Genomic DNA, 22,653 nt, shown 5'->3' with positions numbered 1-22,653 from the left:
TGAAGACAGCTACAGTGTACACATCATATATTTTAAAAATAAATAATCTTTAAAAAAAAAACAAAAACAAAAAGACAGCTATTACTGTGTATTGGAGTCTATTTGCATCACAAATTTCTTTTGCTTAAAATACCACTTACTTAAGACCTTTACATGAAAACGCATTAGCAAATTTCAAACAAAGCCATAAAAATGTGAATGACAGTTGCTCCGTGTTTTTACATTTTATTCATCACAAACATTAAGATGCTCGAGAAATGCTGGAGAAAAGCCTTTTAATAACTGATGCGAAGCTGAGCCCTAGGCGTGTGCTTGCTCCCCCCTCCCCCCCTCAACATGCACTATCAGTTATCGTCACATGGGCTGGGCTGATCGAGAGTCACAGTTGAGTTTCATGAGTCTCTCCCTGTAACTGAAACCAATTTCACCAAGTGCACACAACTGTGGCATAAACCCACCATTCTCAGTGCCCAGGCCGGTACATTTACACAATAGCAAACATAAAATCTGAGTCTGTAAAGCATTGTATGTTAAATCACACAAACCAGGATTTCGTTTTAACTGTATTTATGAAATCTGCTGCTGAGTCCAAGCATGTAGGTACAAACGACACCTGGATGAAGCTGGATATGGAAGGAAGGCCTTCAGTAGGTCCAATGATGGGAGTCTTTCACTCATCCCAAGTATCTCCATATTTGTTTACTTTGACTAGGAAAAAAGCACAAAGAACTGATGATTCCAAACAATCACAGACACCACGTGAACTCTGCTATGATGATGAGACGCTCGCTGTGTTTGCACTGGATGAGAAAGACCCTCTGAGCGCCAACTGTAGTGGGGCTGCCTACAAAGGCCCTATTATCAGACTACAGAGCTGTGCAACCCCCATTTTACAGGTGAGAAGGCTGATTAGTAACTTGCCCAAGGTATAAGCCTTAACAAGAACTGAGATGGAAAGATCTGTTTTAAGTCCAATGTCTGAGTGTTTGCCTTTACAGATTTACCTAAATGAATATGGGGTACATACCAAAACACAGTTACCAGGAAGTTATTTAAAAAGACAAAACAAAAGCAACTAATAAACTAGAATTTTGCTTTTCATAAAAAGTAATACAAGTATAATTGATCTTGCCTATCAACTGTTAAATGACAAGGAGAAACTATTTCCCATATTCTGGCATCTCACACTTTAAATTTCAAACTCACTACTGTCTTCTGTTGACAGCTCTGATGGAAGCCAGGGCCTCCCTAGGGCAGCTGGGACAGCACCCTGAGCTACACCCAGCCCTATTCCCTGCATCCCTTTAGTTTCTATTCTCCAGAGATTCCATCTGTGAGTTAACAGCTATGGCGAAGCTCAGGTAATTCTAACAATGCAGAGATGAGGCTCTTCTGAGAGTCTAGAAGTCACATTCAAATCACGGTCCATTGCCCCAGTGTTCTATCAGTTTGCTTTGTTCTTTATAACCATATGATATTTTTCTAGAACCATACCTATGATGTGTGGTAGTATTGCTCTGTTAATATGCTTTCTATCTTCATTTCTAGTGAAATAAATACTAATATAAATAATCCAAATAAAGCTCAGTTTTTGTTTTGTATTTTTTTTGAGACAACAGAGCTTCTTGTCTGTGTAACAGCCCTGGCTGTCCTGGAACTCACTCTATCAACCAGGCTGGCCTCAAACTCCAGAGCTTTATCTGCCTTTGCCTCCCCAGTGCTGAGACTCACAGCATGAGCCACCATTGCCCAGATTAAAGCTCAAATTATTAATACTTTCAATGATTCTGGGTCTACACTGTACCAATGTCCAAATTTCTATCTAGATTTAAGAACATTTTAGAAAAATAAAAATCACAATTTCATAACAGGTATTTTCTTTACATTGTAATATAAAGCACAAGAAAATCCTCAATTTTTCTCCTAGAAGGAAAAGAGCTGTTTTCCTGTGCCTTATTCCTGTGTCGTGGAACAGCACCCCAAGAACGTCCAGTTCAAGCTCCACATGCCAAATGGAGCAAATGCCACAAGCACACCAAAGCTTTCCCTAGCCTGTTACACTAAAACGTGAGTAAAATAAATTAAAATACAGTAGTTCTTGTCTGACTCATGAGTGCAGATGTATCTGTGAGACACGGAGTAAAGAAGCATAAAAAGGGGCAGAAAGCTTACTGCCCTCGTGTGTGCGTCAGGATTGCACACAGCCTCTGTCAGCCAGCACAAAGGCCGTGCCTACAGTGAGGCCACAGCGGCATTCCAGGTCTCATATCTACTCCAAAGGTACAGAGTTTTACAGCAACACTGAGATGCCTCAAGGCTGCAGAAGCAGCTGTAAGATAAGCAGCTGTCAGCAACTAGACAGACTTGGCTGTAAGTTACCAAGGACTGCTGTGCAGTTTTGCACTTTGCCACACATGGTCCTCCAGGAGGCATTAAGACTTGTCCCTGCCTTTGATAGTTTATTTACCCATTACATATTTATTACTTTGTTGTGCTATATATAGAAACCAGGGTCCTGTGCATTTCTAACCACTTCCCTCAACTTTTAAATAGGCACACAGAAAAACATGGGCCAGCCCTTGACATTCTTTAGAAGTCATAAAATTCTAAATAAAAATGGTTATTAAAAATGTGTCCAAAGTTTTACTTTTTGAACATATTGCTGTCCAACAAAATTAAATTATAACTTAGAGTTTATGAATTATAGAGAAAAAGTAAAATTCCTCCTCTGGAAAAGCCATAGAAGCCTGCCTGTAAGATGTATAACCCTTTCAATTACACAAACGTTCAATAAAGCACCTTACTACTCAATTGTGACTCCATAATTTTGCTCGAATACCATTACTGGACAGTCATCAGCCTCTGGTCGCTAGCCCTGGTTAGGCGACAGACACACTCAATCGTTAGGGAGAAGGTATCAGTTCCCAAGGTGATTCTCTGTAAGGAAGAACCCTGTACTAAGAGCTGCTTTCCTTGTTCTGTCTTCCTAACTAACTAACGTTTGTTTTCTTGCACACAACATTCTTTGAAATACCTTAAAGTGGGAACTGTGAAATAAGTAACTTAAAAAATTATTAGTTGGCAGTAGTGGCACGTGCATTTAATCCCAGCACTCAAGAGGCAGAGACAGGCATATCTCTGTGAGTTTGAGGTCAGCCTAGTCTAGAGAGTAAGTTTTAGGATAGTCAGGGTTACAGGAAAAAACCTTGTCTTAAAAAAAAAATGTTTGTTATTATTTATATCAAATAAATAAATAAAATGTTGTATGTTGCATCATGTTAGAGTTCAATTTTCTGAAGTTGGTTATTTCTCTCTAGCATCCATCAGATCCCCAGGGACTAAATGCAGTCATCAGCTTGGTGGCAAGTGCCTCTACCTGCTGAGTCATCTCACCCACTCTTAAGTGACTATTCTTCTAAAAATAATTTATTTTGGTAAATATCTTGAAGAGTTAGACATATTAGCATAATAACCTCTTAAGCTAAAACTTCAGTTTCCAATCTAGAGTCATGAGTAGACTCAACTGTCATCATACCTTCTTTTTGGGGCACTCTTTCCTGCATAGGCCTGACTGAGGGGTCAGTCTTGTGGGGTAAAGTTACTCCATAGGACTCTCTGTTCTTACTCCTTAATTCCTCATATGTAACACCTTTTCTTTTGGGACTTTCTTCAAGGTTGGGCTCAGGTCCTAAAACAACAAACAGTTAATAAGTGGTCATAGGAAATGGATAAATCTAAAGTGACTAAATTTTGCAAATGCCTTTTACTTAAAACTGAAACAAAAAGATAAAAAAACATAAGAGCAAACTATTGCTACCATTCCAAAGATACTAGAGGCGTCTCCCAAGAGAGCTACAGAAGTAGATCCCTTCTCCCCTATATTTCTAAAATTTAAGATTAATGTTGAAATTTTTATAAACTTAGCCATGGCCAGAAAAAGAATAGTAATTATAAGATCTAACAGTATGGCTTTAACTTACGAAATGCTGCAGTCATTATGCTATGTATAGAGTTAGAGAGTCTACTGGTCACAACAGAACAAAGCTTGACAGTAAATCATATTAATAAATCTATGGGCACATACAACTTAAAATTTTTTTTTAATGGATGTTTATGGTATTCGAACAAAAATACTTAAAATAACTATTTCATCGTAAGAACCAGCCTTTAAGCAGAGTGGGCCTCATTCCACCAGTCTGACTCACAATACTGAGGTGGAAGAAAAGGTCAACGTCAGCCACTTGCTCTCTTCCCTACCAAAGAAAGCTCATGTGTGAGCAACGTCAGAAACAACACCGTGGACTCTGTCGTTACTGACATCAGAAACAACACCGTGGACTCTGTCGTTACTGACATCAGAAACAACACCGTGGGCTCTGTCGTTACTGACAGGTCAAAGATGCAACACAGTTTAAGTATAGACATAGCTAAAGGGCCATACAAACATTTCAAAAGAATAACTGATGAAAACATTCAGTGCCTGTCCTACTCAAGTCCATACACCACACAGAAAGTACTTTCCAGCAAGGTCCACAAACAAGTCATGTTATTTTAGCAATATACAAACTAAATTTTGAATCAATTTTTATAAAGGGTATTAATTTAAAACCCGAGAATAATCAGAATCTTTCAAGCAACGAGAATTAAGTAGCACTTTCAACTTTAATCTTTTATTTTGGTAAAGTATACTGTATCAATATAAAACAGGATTTCAACTGGTAATTTGCTCTAATATGCCATGATTAGAAACTAATATTTGCTGGATAAAAAGAAAAATAATTCTTACATTAATTTAGAAATGATCTTATATTCATTTTAAACATTTGAACTGCATTAGTGGTAAGCAACCAATGAACTCATTTCCCCTCCCAAGAGGATCTTTAAAGTCCTGATGTCGTCAGGACTGCTGGGTCTGCAACCCTCACTTGACTAGCCACTGGGCAAGTCCTTGGGCAAATCACTAAGCCTCTCTGAGCCCTGTTTCTCCACCTGTGACATAATGCGACCACATGACCTCTACAACTCCTTCCAGGTCTCTTTCTGATGCAAAAAGAGAAAAACATATTTTTCTGATGCTTTGTGATAAATGAAAATATAAACCCCACACAAGGTTGGCAGAGATTTCACATTTTCACCATGTGGAAAGCTGACTGAAAACACTATGGCAGGATACTGTGAATATACTTTACAGCTCTGTGCAAGTTACTAAGACCTGGAAGGAATAAGAAAGCGTGTAACAGCAATGGCTAGAACTAACCAACAGGTATGGCAGAATGCCTTCTCATTGAAAAGATCACTAAGTCTTTGGATCCTTGAAAAAGAGCTAACAAGGGGGCAAACAAGTCTCCAGCAAAAGTAGAAGGTGTCTTGGAAGGGACAGCAGCATCTGGGCAGAGCACGGGGGTAGAAGTCCTGGGGGTGGGGGGTGGGCGGGGTTTGACACTGCAAGGACGGTGGACAGGGATGGATCCACAGGGGCGACACTGGTGAGTGCTAAGTTTGATCTGGAGGGAGGATGACAACACACTCACAACCCCACAGCTGGACAGATGAATGAATGGCTGCCTCGGAGGGCACTGGTTATATTAAGTATGGATCTTTCTCACTTGTGGGTAAAGACCAAAGAGACTTTTATCTGCTTTTACATGGAAAAACTTAGAACACAAGATTATGCTGATGAAAATGGCAGGAAGGATGCACATCACTGCAACCAAAGACCTGGGCAAGCCTAAAATACAAGGAGAACAGGTCTGAACTGGACTGGAAAATGAAACACAGGCAAAGGACAAGAGCTGCCTTCATAGAAAGCTGGTATCTCAACTCCTCCTGTTCCTGGAATATACTTGGTATCTTTGATCCCACCAGAAGAACATGGAGGCCATCTTAGGATTAAGGTATTCAACAACATTCCCCTGAGCTCAAGCGGCTCATCTTTTCTGCAACAGCCCCCCCCCCCACTCCACCCCATCTTCAGAGACAGTATTCTGCATTGCCACATCCAAACCAAGTGTCACACGCAGGCTAATGAGCAACTGAAATGCTACCAAGACAACAAAAGATAACTTTGTATCTCCCTTAATTCTAATTAATTTAGAGAGCCATACTTGTGGATCCTTTAAGCTCAGAGATACCCAGGTCCCTTTTGGCACCATCTTAAGCACTCCCTCCCTAACCTATCATCAGTTTCTCATTTTCCACTGCACTCTCTCCCCACTCCTTCATCTGTATGTAAATTCAATCTAGATTCCAAAAGACAAAACAAAGCCAAGACCATAACTGTTGCTAAATTAGCCTTCAAAATTATTGTCAACACGTACTCTACAAAGTTCTATATAATCCAAGCCATCTGAGTTAAGATGTCATAAACTTTAGAAAAATATTATCATATATAATATCCCCACACTGAAGGTCAGGATGGGAATGAAAATAAGTAAACATATCGTTTTATAACAAAACATGGGAAAAAATTATTTTAAATAAACAAAGACCGCATCATGTGTCCCAGTCCTAACTTCCGGTTTCCACAACTCTTGGTGTTTTAGGTTTTTAGATAAAGAACTTCCTTCTTTTCACTGTAGAGTAGAATGAAAGGAAGAGATCTAACATTTGCTAACTGTCTACTAGCATTGTGTCCAATTACTTCATCAAATTCCAACAGTTCTCTGAGAAGCATTACCATCTCCATTCAAAATGCAAATATAAATTAGTTTTCTGATGACTAATTACAAGATCAGAGCAAATTTTAAATAATTTAGATCCCAGCCTTAATCTAAGGTTTTTACCTCACGTTTGCACCCTGAACTTTGTATTTACACAAACTTTGCAATGGGTTTTAAGTGGATTTTCTTGCATGACAACAGCTATAACTTTCTTTACAATTTTAGACTGGAAACTGAAAGTCAAGTATATAACCTACACCTCCCTGAAGCCCCTGCTCACCACAGGCAGAGTCATCACTTCTTTGCTGGATTGTGAACATTCAGCCACTGGACAATCTCTAACTTTCCCATCTACTTCTGTAGCCTAAGACAAACCGACAAAGCAGGCCTTGCCCATCTTTGTTCTTTCACACCTAGCAAAGTATGTTGGATGAATGAAGAGACCAACAAAAAGAACAGACATGCTGAGTCAGGCTGATGGATGAAGTTAGGCTGACAGCAGACAGTAGCAGAGGTGAGATCCAGCAGAAAAGAGCATCAAATAAAGTGTATACATACGTTGGACCATAAAATGCTGAAATTCATTTCAAGAGAAGTTTCTACCTTGGGCAATATGGTCAGTAATACCAGTGGGAGTGGACTCGTTCATAGAAGCACTAAATGGAATTGGCTCATAACGAGGAAGCGCCTCCTTTTCTATGTTGTCTGCTGCTGGAGATGTCCCGAAAGAGGACTGACCACTCACATTTGAGTCAAATTTAGGCTTTTGAGTATAGTGCCTGAAAAAGAATAGCATAATACGTAAGAACAAAGAGTCATTGCCCTTAACATATAAAAGCTATGAATTTCTAAAATACTCATAACTTTAAGTTATTTATAAGCAGTTGAATAAAGTTTGTTTCTGTTATAAAAGCAGTTATGCTATGTCCTGACCCACTTAGGCACCTTAAACATGGTTACTAAGTAAACATGATGACGACTATGGTAAGGCTCACTTAGGAATATCCTGGGGCTGGAGACCAGATTGGGCTATAGTATAACTGCCTCAGAAGTAAATAGTCATTCCATAAAGGGAAATAGAAAAACATACATTCCATTTTCTAAATATTTAGCTTTGGGGGTAGGTGTCTCTCACAAAGAAAAGCCTCCTTCAGATCAGGTTTCATAAACATGTCCATGCTGCCCATAACGAGGAGGAGGACGTTATGTCCACAGCTACAGTCCATATAATCTATGCCTTGCTGACACAGACATGGGTATTACTACACATAAAATTTGTTGTTTCCATTACAAAATAATTCATCAGTCAGCTTAATGATCTTACCTACCTAGATATTATAGTTTCACAATATAAAATCCAAACCATTTCTTTTTTTCCTCAAGAAAGTCAGAAATGGGCTATACATTTGCTTTACTAAATTTAGAAATCCGAAAAAAAATTTGTTTGTTTAATATTAATAAAATATGATTTTTGTTTGCTTTATTAAATTTAGAATTCTGAAAAAAAAATGTTTGTTTGCTTGCTTATTTATTTTTTGGGACAGGGTCTCACTGTGTAGCCCTGGCTGTCCTGGAACTCACTTTATGGTTCCAGGCTAGCCATGAACTCACATAGATCGGCCTCTAAAGTGCTGGCATTAATGGCATGTGGCACTACATCTACCTTTGGAACCTGAGATTTTTAACATTTCCAAGTGTTTAGTTTTGGCAGCAGGACAGAGATGGGCACAGGCTGGTCCGACTAAGCTCCTGCCTTAACTTTCCCAGTGGTGTGGATTGCATGTGCCATCCCACTACATTATCTTTTTGCAAGAGTTTTCTTGCAGTTGTTTTGTTTTGAAGAATTAACGTTAACTTTAAATAACAAAATCATATTGTAGCAAGTTTGGGTAAGGATAAAATATGACACGTGGCTAAGCGCTTACACTATTTTACTGGTGTAAACTCTTCTTTAGAAACAATTCTATAAATACTTAATTTTATATTGTATCTCTTCAGTTTATCAAATACACGTCACCCAGACACTTCAGACTTCATAGTAGCTCACAATGCCCACTAGCACACATGACCACCCATCCATCCATCCCTCTCCACTGGACATGATGCTGACTCCAAATTTTCCTCTATTTAAAACTGTAAACAACCTTGAACCTTCAGGTTTTGCTTTTCCTTTTTTATCTGATTTATAGTTTTGTAAATAACAAAATAAACAAAACTCCAAATAGCTTTATCAGCACCAGCTCACGTTTGAAATATATACTTAAGAATTAACTATGGTTCTTGGTATGAGACAATTAGAACATAAAGGTACTGTGAGCTTCACAAAAATCAAATAGACAAGCATTTTCTGCTAAGCTTATTTTCCTCATAAGCAATAAAGAGAAAAGTGACTATCAGTTGAGCTGGACAGACAAAATCTGGTAACTTGAAAGAAATCCAGAATGCAGTAAACCAAGTGCTTGCCAAATTGATCAAAACAAAAATCCTTTATTCTTTTACAGGTCCTAAAAGCAGCCACATCTTGCCCCACTTTTTAACACTTCCATGCCAGAGGAAATGGCGACAGGCAGAGTTTCAAGCCTTGTGTTCTGACCAAGAGTTGTTTCTTAAAAAGCAGAGTCGGTGTGAAGGTGTGATGTGTGAGGGCACTTACCCTGGTGGTGAAGAGCGCCGCAATTCTCCCGACCGCAGTGCTTCTCCAAGGGGGGAATTTTCAAGCTTCTTGAACTTTTCTTGGCAAGTTTTCACATAAGAAAGCTTTCCAGCAAAGTATCCCACGATACAAGCAACTTATGTGTAAAACATAAACAAATAAAAATCATGTCACTGAATGGACCTTTTCTGACAAATTTTTTTTCTGAAACAGCATTTTTTAAAAAAATACATTTCTAAGTATCTCTTCGGTTCAGGATTAGACTGATTATAACCATGCAACATAAAGTCACATTCCTAGAGACAGTCTGTGGCTATAACTCACTTTCTCCTTAGGTTCATGGTTACCTAGACTGATCATAACCATGCTTTACCGCGCATCCCTACAGACAGTCTGTGGCTGTAACTCACTCTCTTTCTCCAAGGTCAGTCATTCCAAGTTAAGCAGCTGTAGCATGAGCAATCCTAAGACACTGCTTCATACACAACAGCAAGGGAGAGAGAGATGATGGGTAAGCAACCAAAATTGGCTCTAGCCTTGTGGATTTGCGCAATTTCTTTTATTATAAAATGGAATTATGCTACAAGTCCCAACAATCCCATAAAATTGCCTTTAAAAACAAAACTGTACAACAAGCTTATTAAAATAATGAACTAAAAGTCTAACCTAATATGACATCCTCATCACATCGTGTTTCCAACACAAAAGAGAAGCTACATGGACAGATTCAGGAAGAGCTTCATAAGCAGTTTCTAAAGAATAGTTTTAGCTTCTTTTTTGTTACTCACACAATAAAATATAAAAAGTAAAGAAAAAAATGCCAATTCTAGGCATAATTATTTGACTAGTTGAATACTTAAGCAGCCTTCTTTTACCATAAATAGACCAATAATTTATTTTTAAGTATTGTGTTTAAAGTAATCTCAAATGAAGTTCTTTTATATTGCAAAAGGGAGAACCCTTGAACCAACACAGGGATTTTTATGCTGACATTAAAACTGTCAAGCAGTATATTTAATGAAAATTTTTATTTGATTTGTAACAGCATATAAACATGTAACATAAATTACTTAAAATATCTGATCTAAATTTAATCATTTCTAGGAAAAACTCAGCACTGTTCATACTTACATATAAGTTTAGGAATGGAACCATATTTTGGATGACTTGACAGGATTCCTAAAGAAGAATTAAGTATTTCTCAGTAATGTTGTTAGAGAAGGAAAAAAAAGTTTCAATTACTGCAAAACAGCAAGTGCCAACAGTAACTCCTTTTTGTGAATTCAGTGTCAACAGAACTTTTTCTAAATGTCAAACTCTATAGACTACTGGACTAGGTGAATAAAAAAATGACCACTTGACACAGTCAAGAGACTGAGTAAATGTTTTTATCTACAAATCAACAACAAAGTCTGAAAAGAGCTGATTAATTATAGGGCTAAAATCATCCAAGAGCCAGGAAGCACTGCAGCCATACATATAAACAGTTCCACATTAAAAGTGAGAAAACTGAATATGACAAAATACACCATGCTCAATAGGTGAAATGTTAAATACTGTGAAGAAGACAATTCTCCAAAAATTCACCTACAAACTCAAGGTTCAACTTAAAATAAAAACATTTTGCTTATTCCAAAAAACATATATAGACACAAAAAGCCAAGGTAACATTGAAAAATAATAAACTATCACCAGGTACTAAAACCTATTATAAAGTAAGAGTAATAAGTAAGACAGCCATAAATGTCGGAGGACGCTGAACAAAGCCAGAGCTCAGAGGTGGACTCACACCTTAACTGTCTTTTAAGGAAAACGCATCAGTGTAGTAAGCAAACATACTCCTTTCAAAGCAGGGCGGGGTCCGTGACACGTGCCTTGAGTCCAGGTGGCTTTTCATTTTAATTATTAAAAAAAGTGTAAGAGACCACCTTCTCATCCTAGTAGACCATGGCTTTACAGCGACCACAGGAACTGGATATACTGGGCTCTAATTTAAAAGAAAAAAGTAGCTCATCAATGCTGGTCTAGAGACAACCACGGAGACCTGATTGCTTGTTCACTGTGTGCGTGTATGCGTGTATGGACTTCGTGTGTATGGTTGGCCAGCACCCCAGGGACACAAGACAACTTGCAGGAGGTGGTTCTTTCCTACCACAAGTGGGCTCAGGGGACAAAATCCACGCTGTGAGGCTTAACAGTAAGCACCTGTACTTTCAAATCACCTCACTGAGCCAATCAAGGGGATGTAGCTGCAAGCACTGTCTCTAAAATCCATGGCACTGCTAGCTTAGAGTAGGGTGTATGCAGCTCAGTGACAGAGCAAGGCCTTCAATTTCCAGCTCCCCTTGTGAAAAATGTGCATAGGATACAAACAAAAAGTCAAAACAGGACTCCAAAGAATACCATACTGTTGTAGGTAGAGGCTACAAAAGTCTGGTCATTCACAAAATAAATTTAACAAGCAACTAACTCTGCTGACCACACCAGTAAGGTATTAATCCTCAACCTACACTGAATCTCAGAGACATACACTGTACTACTTAAGCTAACAAGTTAGTTCCTTTGGGGAATATTAAAAAGATTACTATCAGCTAGGGACACAGCTCAGTTGGTAAAGTGTACATAATAACCCCAGAACTGGGCCTTGCTGGCCTGCCTAGTCTACCTACTTGAATTCTGGGGCAGGGAGATAACCTGTGGAGGTGTTTGATGACAAACAAGACCACACCCACATGTACACACAGACAGGTAAAACCGTATTATTAGCCAGACTCCTAAATTTCTAAATTATTTTAAAGATTGGGTTCTTGGCCTATTGGGTTCTAGAACTGTACTTACAAATAACTGTCAACCACTGTGTTGGTTTGAATAAGAATGGCTCCCTAGCCTCCTGAGTTTGAATGCTTAGCCTATAGGTAGTGGCACTATTAGGAGTGTGACCTTGTTGGAAGAAGTGTGTCACTTCAGGCTTAGAGGTCTTATGTGCTCAATCTAGGCCTAATAATGTGGCACATAGTCTCCTCCTGCTAAATATCCAGATGTAGAACTCTCAGCTCCTTCTCCAGCACCTCGTCTGCCTGCATGCTGTCATGCTTCTTGCCATGACAATAAAGGACTAAAGCTCTGAAACTGTAAGCCAGCCCCACTTAAACATTTTCTTCTTAACTCAAACTAAGATAACTACCACATGGGTACTTGGAATCAAACCTGAATCCTCTGCAATAACATGAGCACTCTTAACTGCTAAGCCATCTCTCCAGGCCTTCTAAGTATTTTTTGAATGCCAACTCATCCTTACCTATGCCCCAAAATGAGAAGACAAAGCCAGAATAGGGAACTATAGGTCTTTAAGCCAGTGCATATGAAAAACCTTAAATGTGTAAAACAGACTGCAATATTGACTCAGCATGCTTAGTATGGACCCATAAACTGTATTTCTAAGAATCTCCAAGATGCCACAGTGTTCAGTTAGCCCAGGTTTGTTGTTGTTCTCCTTGCAAACTAGCCAGCCACAAGGGTTGGTTGGTTGGTGTTTAATTTATGCCTGTGTGAGAAGCTGAAGTGGGAACAGGAACTAAACTCAGGTCCTCTGGAAGAATATCAAATGCTCTTAACCACTGAACCATCCCTCCAGACCTAGCAACAAATGTTAAGGTACTTTTCTGCTCTTACAGATTGTTTTGGTTGGTTGGGGTTTTTGTTTTGAGGCAGGGTCTCAAGTAACCCAGGCTGGCCTTGAACTTCTGATCCTCCTGCTTCTACTTCCCAAGTGCTGGGATTACAGACATGTGCAAGCACACTCAGTTCTTTTACACAGTGCCAGGGTTCAAGCTCAGGGCTTCCTGCACATAGGCAGGCACTGCAACAATTAAAACACATGCCCAATGACATCAAAATATCAAATCAATAGAATCCACTGAGTGGGTCTAGATAGTTATTCTAACACTGTATAAATTTATCAGTGATCGTGGTTATTGAGTAAGATACTATTTTCTTATCTAAGAGTCAGGAAAATAAGATAAAGGCAGATATCCAAAGTGTGAATGTAAACACTTACCTTTACTAATTAATCCTTGAGTAATCAACATACTTGTGGCAGCCAACGGCACAGCTATAGGCAGAAAAAGAACTCGTATCAACAAGAGGAAAACACTTTTGAGTATACTAGGAGATAAATCAGTCTCCGTAACAGGAAAACCATTAAGATGAAGATTCAACAACCAAGATTTCTATAGCGGCACTGTGCATACAAAGCAAAAATAAAGGAGTATTTTCAGAAAACATTTCAAAATATTAATGTAACTCAAGAAACCATCTGTATTTAGGTTCCAATAGCAATTCATTAAGATAATCAAGTTACAGTAAAATGATGAGGAGTCTCATCTGAAGTAACAGGGAAAGCAGGAATGCTGGAGAAGCAGAGCACAGGAGGAGCACTTGGTACCAAGCGGTAACCAAATCCCACAGTCTACATGCCTCGAGTGGATTATCTCAGGTGCCTTTTATCATCACATCCGTAGCAGGGAGCTCACAGTACTACCAGTTACAAAATAAAGTGCAGATATTAAAAACCTTATTCTATACTTAAATCAGCATTAAGTCTCACAACCTACCGAAATATGCCTAATATCTGATCCGAAGACTTTAGGCTCCATATTATACTATCTAAACCAAAATATAAAATATATTTGACCATGTGATTAGAATAATATCATGTATTTTAAATATTCCTTGAAACCATATGAAGATATCTAAAAGATGCCTATTTTCTGCAATGATGGGAGTTGATCCCTGGGTCACTAGCTTGGCAAGAGCTAGCTTTGCTAACTGACCAGTAGACGGCTTCCTAGACTGATAATAAATTTACCTAAATGAAATGTCTCACCTTTTTGTACAAATAGTCTATACTAAAAACCTACTTCTCATCCGGCAGTCTAGAACTTCAGTACCAGAGAAGCCAAGGGTGCCCATGTGATCAGTCCCCAAGGGTACCCATGTGATCAGTCCCCAAGGGTGCCCATGTGATCAGTCCCCAAGGGTGCCCATGTGATCAGTCCCCAAGAGAAACCCTGATCCTAGGTCTCTAAGGAACAGACACCATAGAAAGACTCTGAGACCCCAGTGCCCAGCTCCCTTTGAACTCCACCAATGTTCCTTTAATTAATTCTGCCTTTTGTTTTTAATCATAAACTATTTTTAATTCAAATAACTACATGCACCTGGTAAATGGCATGCTTTATAAAGTGCCAGAGAGTAAACAGTCTTCGTGCAAACTATACAACTGCCATTTTGGGGGCTGGAGAGATGGCTCAGCGGTTAAGAGCACTAACTGCTCTTCCAGAGGTCCTGAGTTCAATTCCCAGCAACCACATGGTGGCTCACAACCTTCTATTATAGGGTCTGATGCCCTCTTCTGGGGCGTCTGAAGACAGCTACAGTGTACTTACATATAGTAATAAATAAATAAATAAATCTTTTTTTAAAAAAAGAAAAAGAAAACAAAACAAAATACAACTGCCATTTTAAGGCAAAAGCACCTCAAGACAAAACATGAAAAAAATGAACTTAGCCTTTTCTAATAAAATATTACTTTTAGACATAAAATATTAATTCCAGTAATTTGCATACATATGCAATCAAATCAGCCTTTTCCTTCCAACCATTTTAAACATGTAAAATTATTTTTAGCATACTAAATACAAAAACCACATTCAGTCCATGGCTGTAGTCTGCTCAACTCTTGTCTGAACTATGTGGCAATCTAAAAACTAACAATTAATCATTTTAACTATTATAAAAATTTTATGATCAAGATTTCTAACTCTGTAATTGGACACTAGCTTTGCCATCAGACGTAATTTGCAGCCACCCTAAGGTTTGACTGCTTCCTACTTTACTTATTAACAGGTTTTACCTCTGCTGGAAAAATGCTCTCTTTAATGTCTGCTGGCTTGAATGCCTTCAAGTATTATCACTTAAGGATTTTTCAAAGGACAAACCATCTTTGATTACAGTATCAGTTCATTTTGGTTCAAGGACTGTAATACATAGTACTGAAGAACAGCAGAAGGATACGAGGCGATGCATTAGTTAGCCACCCTACAATGGACAACACTTTCCCGTCTGAGACAGATTGACAGTCCAGGCGATGGGATGCTGGTGCTATTCTACTTCCATTTGCCATCATGCCATCAGACCTTCCCTCTTACTCCATGCAGGGTTGATGGATTAGGCTTCAGGTCTATCCAACAGACATGATCTATTTTATGTCACACAAAAATAGAGTGGTTAGCTGCAGGAGCTCTCGGCTGTTATCTAGTCTTTGTTCTAATTAGAGTAAAGTGATACCCAAAATGGACAACTCATGTGCTTCCAAACTGCATAGGTGATTCATAGGTGACCTAGGGTCAGAACCCAAGTTCTCTGGCTCCCAGGTCAGTGACCTTTACCACTGTACTATATAATTACTACTCCCATCTGTAAATAATCTGCTTCTTTAAGTAAATCTATAGTAGTGATGACCACTGTCCACACTATATCCAATACAAGCATTCCCACAGTTTCTTGAGGTCTTTTCTCCTCACAACTACAAAATGCTATTCTAAATTTGCATAGAAACTTCACTGTATTAGACAGAATACACACACACATTTAATAGATACCCACCATTTGTAAAATTAGAAGTAATTCCCACAGCAATTACATGACATAGGTAGCTATCTTCCCCATTTTGCAGATCAACAAGGACATAAATAGAAGCTTATCCATATCTCACATCTCTTAAAGTGTACATAGGTGGAACTTGAATCCAGACCCAAGATCTATGTTTTTTATCATTAATAATACTGTCTAATTTGAAAATAAGTAGTTATAACATCACTTCTCATACAGAGAAGTGAGAAGAGTCTATTCACCCAGATAGAGCATTAATACATCAAAGGAAGATTTCAGAAGTCCCATGAGCAACTTATGGTTGGCTGTGGCACTGAAGCATGGCTGACTCACAAAAAGCTACATCAGTGATGTCTCCCCTCAACAACTTTTAAATAGCTATTTTATTGGGGGGAACAAACAAACAAACCCTTTCCATTATCCAGGCTATTGCCACTGCTGTTGGTGACATGGCACAAATAGATACCAAGTCCCTAACATGGAAGGGTCTGCTTGCAGGACAAAGAAACCAAGCAAGCAATGTCCTCCCTAGTGGCTAACACTTGTGGTATCAGGCAGCTTATGGCAGGAGGATGGGAAAGAACTATGGACAGCAGCCATGGTGGCCATGCTAAGCAAGATGTGGTTGCTGCTATAATGTTGGCATGACTAATATGGGTGCCATCTTCTTTACAATAATGAGTCTGATTTTAAATTTTATACCAGAAGGAATAGTTTACAGATGTCAACAGGGTGTAAACTTTATAATCAGTACATTTCCAGGGAATTATAGTTACTTTAATATTCTGTTCTGATCAATACTCACAAGCCAATACTCTCCTCACTAAATTCCATTACTCATTTCCTAAATATGTACTTCATATATAGCATTCCATATCTAAGAAATGTTATAAAATTTTCTATTACATGACTATTAAATCGTCCTGGTACCTATACTTTTTAAATTCTTATCATCTGGTTATATATTCCCAAAGTTTGGTGCTAATATGATAGAGAACACTTAGTTCATCTCTGTTTTAAGAGTCTAAAGTGGTCCTATCAGGGAGGCACAAGGGCAGCCTAGACTATATAGTGAGTTCCAGAAAACACAGAGCTCTATCTCACAAAACAAACAAAAAAGTTAATTATTAAATTAATTGCATATTAATCTTTTGTCTAGTAGCTCAGATAGAAATACAACAGCAAGCTAGTTTTCATCTATTTCTCTCTTCAAGTTGGAATTAACATGTTGTAATTAAAAAAGTATCTTATTGTTCATTTATCACTTTACTATATATGAAATCCTGCCTTCAGATAGATCACTGCCCTTCAATACAATTTAAGCATAAAGTTACAGGTATTTTAAGTGACACACACAAAAGCATAAATTTATCAGACAGAAATAAATCTGGACACAATAGTATCCATTAACTTAACACATTACATTTCATACCCACGTACCAAGTCTAGTCTTTCCATGGAGAATCTTGGATTAGCCGATTCTCAGGTCAACTAACTATGCACCTCCAAGGCCAGACTCAAATTCAAGACCCTTCTGTCTCCTTCCCCAAGATTGCAGGGGTTTCTTTCTTAATTCTATGTCATCAAGTCTTGGAAATAATTTGTTGCACCATAAACGCAAACCAGCCATACTAAATTTATTTCCCCAGACAAATAGTATACCTTAAATGAGTACTCTTATAAACTAAGTATCTTGATATTATCATCTGACCTTTATTTTTTATTTATTCCCTCTTATTAACCTTTTAGAAAACTGCCATTTTACATCCTTTAAAAACTGGAATACTACGATGGCATTCCTATGGAGGTCAGAGGCAGCTTTTGGGAGTGGTTCCTCTCCTTCCCTTCTTTGTGTGGGTTCTATACACTAGACTCAAAGCTTGGCAGACTTTCCCACTGAGCCATCCTCCAGGCCCCTTCCTTCTTTGTTTCTACCCCCTTTTAAAATCATATCCTGCAGGGCTAGGGGGATGGCTCAGCAGATGAAAGAACTAACCACTCTTCCCGAGGGCTGGGGTCCACACGGTAGCTCAAAACAGTTTCTAACTCCAGTAGCAAGTGGAGTGACACCGTGTTCTGGCTTCCTCAGGCCCTGAATACATGTAGGCCACAGACATACAACACAGGCAAAACACCTACACATATCAAATAAAAATAAAGATGCTTTAAAAATCCTTACAGTCAGCCAGGCATGGTGGCTCACACCTTTAATCCCAGCACTCAGGAGGCAGAGGCAGAGGCAGACGGATTTCTGAGTTCGAGGCCAGCCTGGTCTACAAAGTGAGTTCCAGGATAGCCAGGGCTATACAGAGAAACCCTGTCTCAAAAAACAAAAACAAACAAACAAAAAAATCCTTACAGTCCATCCTACCTCTCTGTTGGAATTACCTACAGCAACTGTAAAAAATATAAAGGGCATGGTGGTCCACACAGACTTCTAGCAGACACAGGCAAAAGAATCACCTCAAGGCTAGCCTGGTCTGGTTCCCTTGGGAGATTGGTTATTTGCTTGAATTTAAATTGGAGGGTGGGGGCATCTTTTTGTAATTCCTTTACCACCATCCTGATACTAGGTACCAAACCCAGGGCCTCATGAACTCTATCACTGTATAATGTCCAACACCTGATCTGGTCTACATATCAAGTTCCAGGCCAGCCAGGTCTACAATAGACAAACAACATCATTATACTAATCATAAGATCTGTGGTCAGAAAGCAAGAGTTGATAGTATAGTAACTCCTCACTATAGTGAAAGGCAACAAAGGCAACAGTTGTTACAGCAGTCATTAAATGTAAGAGTTAAAACCCCAACCAAGCCTTTGATTCAGACACACCCGACTTCGAGAAAGAACAGTGACTTACCAGCTAACGTGTAACACAGTAGACACATTTAACACCTCTAAACCTTAGTTCCTTCATCTCTAAAGTGAGGGTAGTTATCAACTTTACTAACCTATTTTCATGCTATTACTACTGACAAAATTGCTATTCTATTTCCTTAATCTCTATTAGTAATAACCACAATATCCCAAAAGTGTCCCAAAATAGTCTATAAATTATACTTTCAAACATGCACTTAGGTCAAGTTTGTAAGTGAAAGTTTTGGATGGGATTATGCTAATTAAAAAAAAAAATGATGAGCCAGGGCTGGAGCGATGGCTCAGTGGTAACACGCATGAACTGCAAACACTAGGCTCTGAGTTCTGATCACCAATACGCATCTAAGGAGGCAGAGACTGAAGATCCTGCCAATTTAGCCAAATGATGGAAACTCCAGGTTCAGTGAGAAAGATGGACCAGGTATTGGTGGAGACGCATGCCTTTAATCCCAACATTCAAGAGACAAAGGCAAGAGGATCTCTGTGAGCTGAGGCCAGCCTGGTCTACAGATCGAGTTCGAGCACAGCCAAGGCTACACAGAGAGACCATTTCTTGCTGCCTTCTGCCCTCTACACACACACATACACAGGTACCACAGAACCACCCGATACATTCTTTAAAACAGTTCTTAGACAAGATAACTCACATCTGAACCAGAAGCACTCTTCATGGCACTCTGCAAAGAGTCTCCACTCCTCCTCTGTCGGAATATAACCGCCTCCTATGTCTTTTAAAGAAAGATTGGAAGTCATTTTCTCAAAAGCCTAAAAAGTTAGCTTTGTCTACTAATAACAAGAACATTTAAAAAATAAAACTAAGACAACTGGCTTGTCACTTTTTTTAAAAAATCAATTTTGACTTCCTACAGAATTTATTCTTACTACCCACTAGTCAGACAGGCAAGACACGGTGCTAAATGAAAATATGTAAAACAAACCCCCACCCCTGTTCAGATAGTAAGAAATTTAGAGACAGGAACAAGAGAACATTTAAGCTGTGTGTGTGACTATGTCACACCCATAAGACCAGCCCAATTTCTGTTACTCCGGCAAATAAAATTTCCTTACCCAGAAAGTGTTACAAACTATAAATACTTAATATGAAAGTTACCAGGAGGGGCTGGAGAGATGGCTCAGCAGTTAAGAGCACTGACTGCTCTTCCAAAGGTTCTGAGTTCAAATCCCAAAACCACATGGTGGCTCACAACCACCCATAATGAGATCTGATGCCCTCTTCTGGCGTGTCTGAAGACAGCTACAATGTACTTACATATAATAAATAAATAAATTTTAAAAAGTTACCGGGAATAGGTCTTGACACTTGTGCATTTGGCTCTCGAAAATCAGCCCTCCCATTCATAGTTCCTGTATCAGAAACATTTATATCCAAATATTACAAAGTATCAGAATAAACCCCCATAACCAGTCTACCTGTAAATCAACAAATATTTACTGAACATTAAACATTTTTAGTTAATTTTATTTTACGTGCATGGTGCTTTGTTTGTATACACTAATATGCCTGGTGCCTGAGATCAGATGGCACCCGATCCCCAGGAACTGGAGTTCCAGATGGTTGTGATACTGTGATAGGACATGTGGGTACTGGAAACTCTGGAAGGGCCAGTGCTCTTAACTGCTGAGTTATCTCTTCAGACCCTGACTTTTACATTTCAACTACCTGACATAAGAAAATAACTGGGGCTGGTGAGATGGCTCAGTGGGTAAGAGCACCCGACTGCTCTTCCGAAGGTCAGGAGTTCAAATCCCAGCAACCACATGGTGGCTCACAACCATCTGTAATGAGATCTGGCGCCCTCTTCTGGAGTGTCTGAAGACAGCTACAGTGTACTTACATATAATAAATAAATAAATCTTTTAAAAAAAAAACTGAATGAAAAAGGGTCATAAACATATTTGAACTAATTATTCACATTCAACCCTTTGATTGAAAAATGGGTACATAAAAACAACGGGAAAAAAAATTCCCTTCTAAGGCTAGGTTAGGTTATTTCACATGATTCTGTACCTGGATTCAAAAACAAAACAAAAACTACAACCACATCCAAATGATTAGGGAAAAACCTCAAGTCACTTCTAGGTTTCCAATTAAAACAAAACTGCATTGTATCCCATAACTCAGCAGTCAAAAAATAATAATAATGACGTCACATTCTCTGCAGGTAGCTCCTCTAATGGCAAACTTCCCTGTACCAGCCCAAATAATCTTCAAACATCTTAAATAAGTTTTAAAATCCAAGAGCAAATATATTCTTTCACCTTCCTTTAAACTTAGACCTCAGCATTTCAGACAAAATAAGGAGCACGTCTTCGCTGAAACAAACGCATCGCAGTATGACTTACAGGATGTCAACAGCAAAGCACCTTTCTGTAATTCGTTTAGTGACTAAAATCATCACCTACTGCATACCAATATCCCTTCAAAGAAAAAGGTTTCAGAAAAGGTAAACTGAACTCTTGGACAGATGAAGCACTCAGAGGAAGCTTCTCAAACTGCAAAACCCTACCAAAAAAAAAAAAAGAAAAAAAAAGAAAATCTCGTCCCCAGGGAGGCTGGAGGGCAGTGCGACCTGTCTGATCACTACAGCTCAAAGCTATAATCACAAAGAACAAGGCTCAAGCGAAGCAGTAGCCGCGGACGCCAGCACTCCTGTCCCTGACCTGCCATCCCACCTCGGCCATCGCGGCTTTCCCCACCCCTCCATGCAGGTCCCCCGGTGCCCGAGTCACCGGCGCTGCAGCAGAGCTTAGGCCCGCAGTACGACCGGACACCTCCGGGCAGGAAAATGGCGGCTGCGGGCGAGGGTGGGAGACTGGCGGAAAGCCGCGCTACCACACCCACCTCACGATGGAGGCGGCAACGCGGGGAGCAGGACCCGGGGTAGAGGCCGGGAGAGGACCCCAGAGACAGGCACGGCGGACAACGCGGGAAGCGGGGAGGGGAAAGAGGGCAGCTTCCAAGCGATCGCCAAGATGTCACCCACACACGAGCGCCAGCGGGCCGACACCCGGAAGCAGTACCCTTGGCGGGAAATGACGTCAGGACAGCGGCGGGCCAGTTTCTCAATACTCAAGGGTGTCGATCACGCCCCGTCCAACAAGTCCCGCCCCCTTTCACCGCCCCCCACCCCGCCCCAGGCCGCGGCGGTCCAGAGCTGCACTGCGGCTGCGCGAGTTAAGGCCTGCAGCTTAGCTTTGCCTCTAGGTTCGATGCTCTTGTGACATACCCCAGAGACTGTTCAATGACAGGCCGGTAGGGACATTTTGGAACCTCTCCATCCTCAAATCCCCTCCTTATCCCATGACTTTCCTTGGACTTCCCTAATTTTAAGATTTACAGAAATTTTCTTATGCTTTAAGCCTCTAGGCTAGGTAGTGAATTTTAAGCGTGAACTCCTAACTGTCAGAACCTCCAGTCTAGTGTCCGATCGATTCTAACACTAGAGTCAGGATACACTCCAACTCGGAGACTCAGAATTTACTCATCTGAATAACAGAAATAATGTGTGTTTCACAGTTTTGGATTAAAACAAGTCTGAAAAGGAGTTTAGGCGCTGGGACTGTATTACCAGGAGACTATATTTTAATGCTAGGAGACCAACTTTTCGTCAGAGCTCAGGCTGCCACTCCTAACTGCCAACTATTCATTTCTTACACTGATCCTAGGCATGTTTACTGAGTGTGTATGCTGAACCAAGTCCTGAAAGTATATCGTTGATACCTCTGATAGCTCCAGCCCACGCAGTTATGAATTCCTATAATTGTCAG

General features: G+C 39.6%; 1 protein-coding gene across 3 annotated transcripts; it reads right to left on the bottom strand.

Annotated features, from left to right (window-relative positions):
• Positions 1-209: 209 nt before the first annotated feature.
• Ociad1 (OCIA domain containing 1) lies at positions 210-21,912 on the bottom strand. Of its 3 annotated transcripts, XM_021162930.2 has the most exons (9): positions 21,728-21,912; positions 20,167-20,229; positions 19,512-19,592; positions 13,370-13,423; positions 10,444-10,491; positions 9,313-9,448; positions 7,263-7,438; positions 3,536-3,688; positions 210-708 (listed from the first exon to the last, which is right to left on the bottom strand). In XM_021162930.2, exons 2-9 carry the CDS (start codon positions 20,222-20,224, stop codon positions 671-673), a joined length of 744 nt encoding a protein of 247 aa, XP_021018589.1. In that variant the 5' UTR covers positions 20,225-20,229; positions 21,728-21,912; the 3' UTR covers positions 210-670. The 3 variants fall into 3 exon arrangements, with proteins under 3 accessions (XP_021018589.1, XP_029333303.1, XP_029333302.1); XM_029477443.1 differs by lacking the exon at positions 3,536-3,688 and having other exon boundaries at positions 7,218-7,438; XM_029477442.1 differs by lacking the exon at positions 3,536-3,688.
• Between the last annotated feature and the right edge of the window lie 741 nt (positions 21,913-22,653).

This window comes from Mus caroli, chromosome 5, assembly GCF_900094665.2.
Source record: "Mus caroli chromosome 5, CAROLI_EIJ_v1.1, whole genome shotgun sequence".
Lineage (NCBI taxonomy): Eukaryota > Metazoa > Chordata > Mammalia > Rodentia > Muridae > Mus > Mus caroli.
This window is presented reverse-complemented; position numbering and strand designations above follow the sequence as displayed.

What these genes read in the sequence shown, in the direction of transcription:
- Ociad1 (XM_021162930.2), bottom strand. Translation starts at nt 20,224, where the DNA reads ATGAATGGGAGGGCTGATTTTCGAGAGCCAAATGCACAAGTGTCAAGA. An exon ending in AGAGTGCTTCTGGTTCAGAT is followed by an intron (nt 13,424 to 19,511) that starts GTGAGTTATCTT and finishes TTCTGCCTATAG; the next exon opens with CTGTGCCGTTGGCTGCCACA. An exon ending in CGGCGCTCTTCACCACCAGG is followed by an intron (nt 7,439 to 9,312) that starts GTAAGTGCCCTC and finishes ATTCTTTTTCAG; the next exon opens with GCACTATACTCAAAAGCCTA.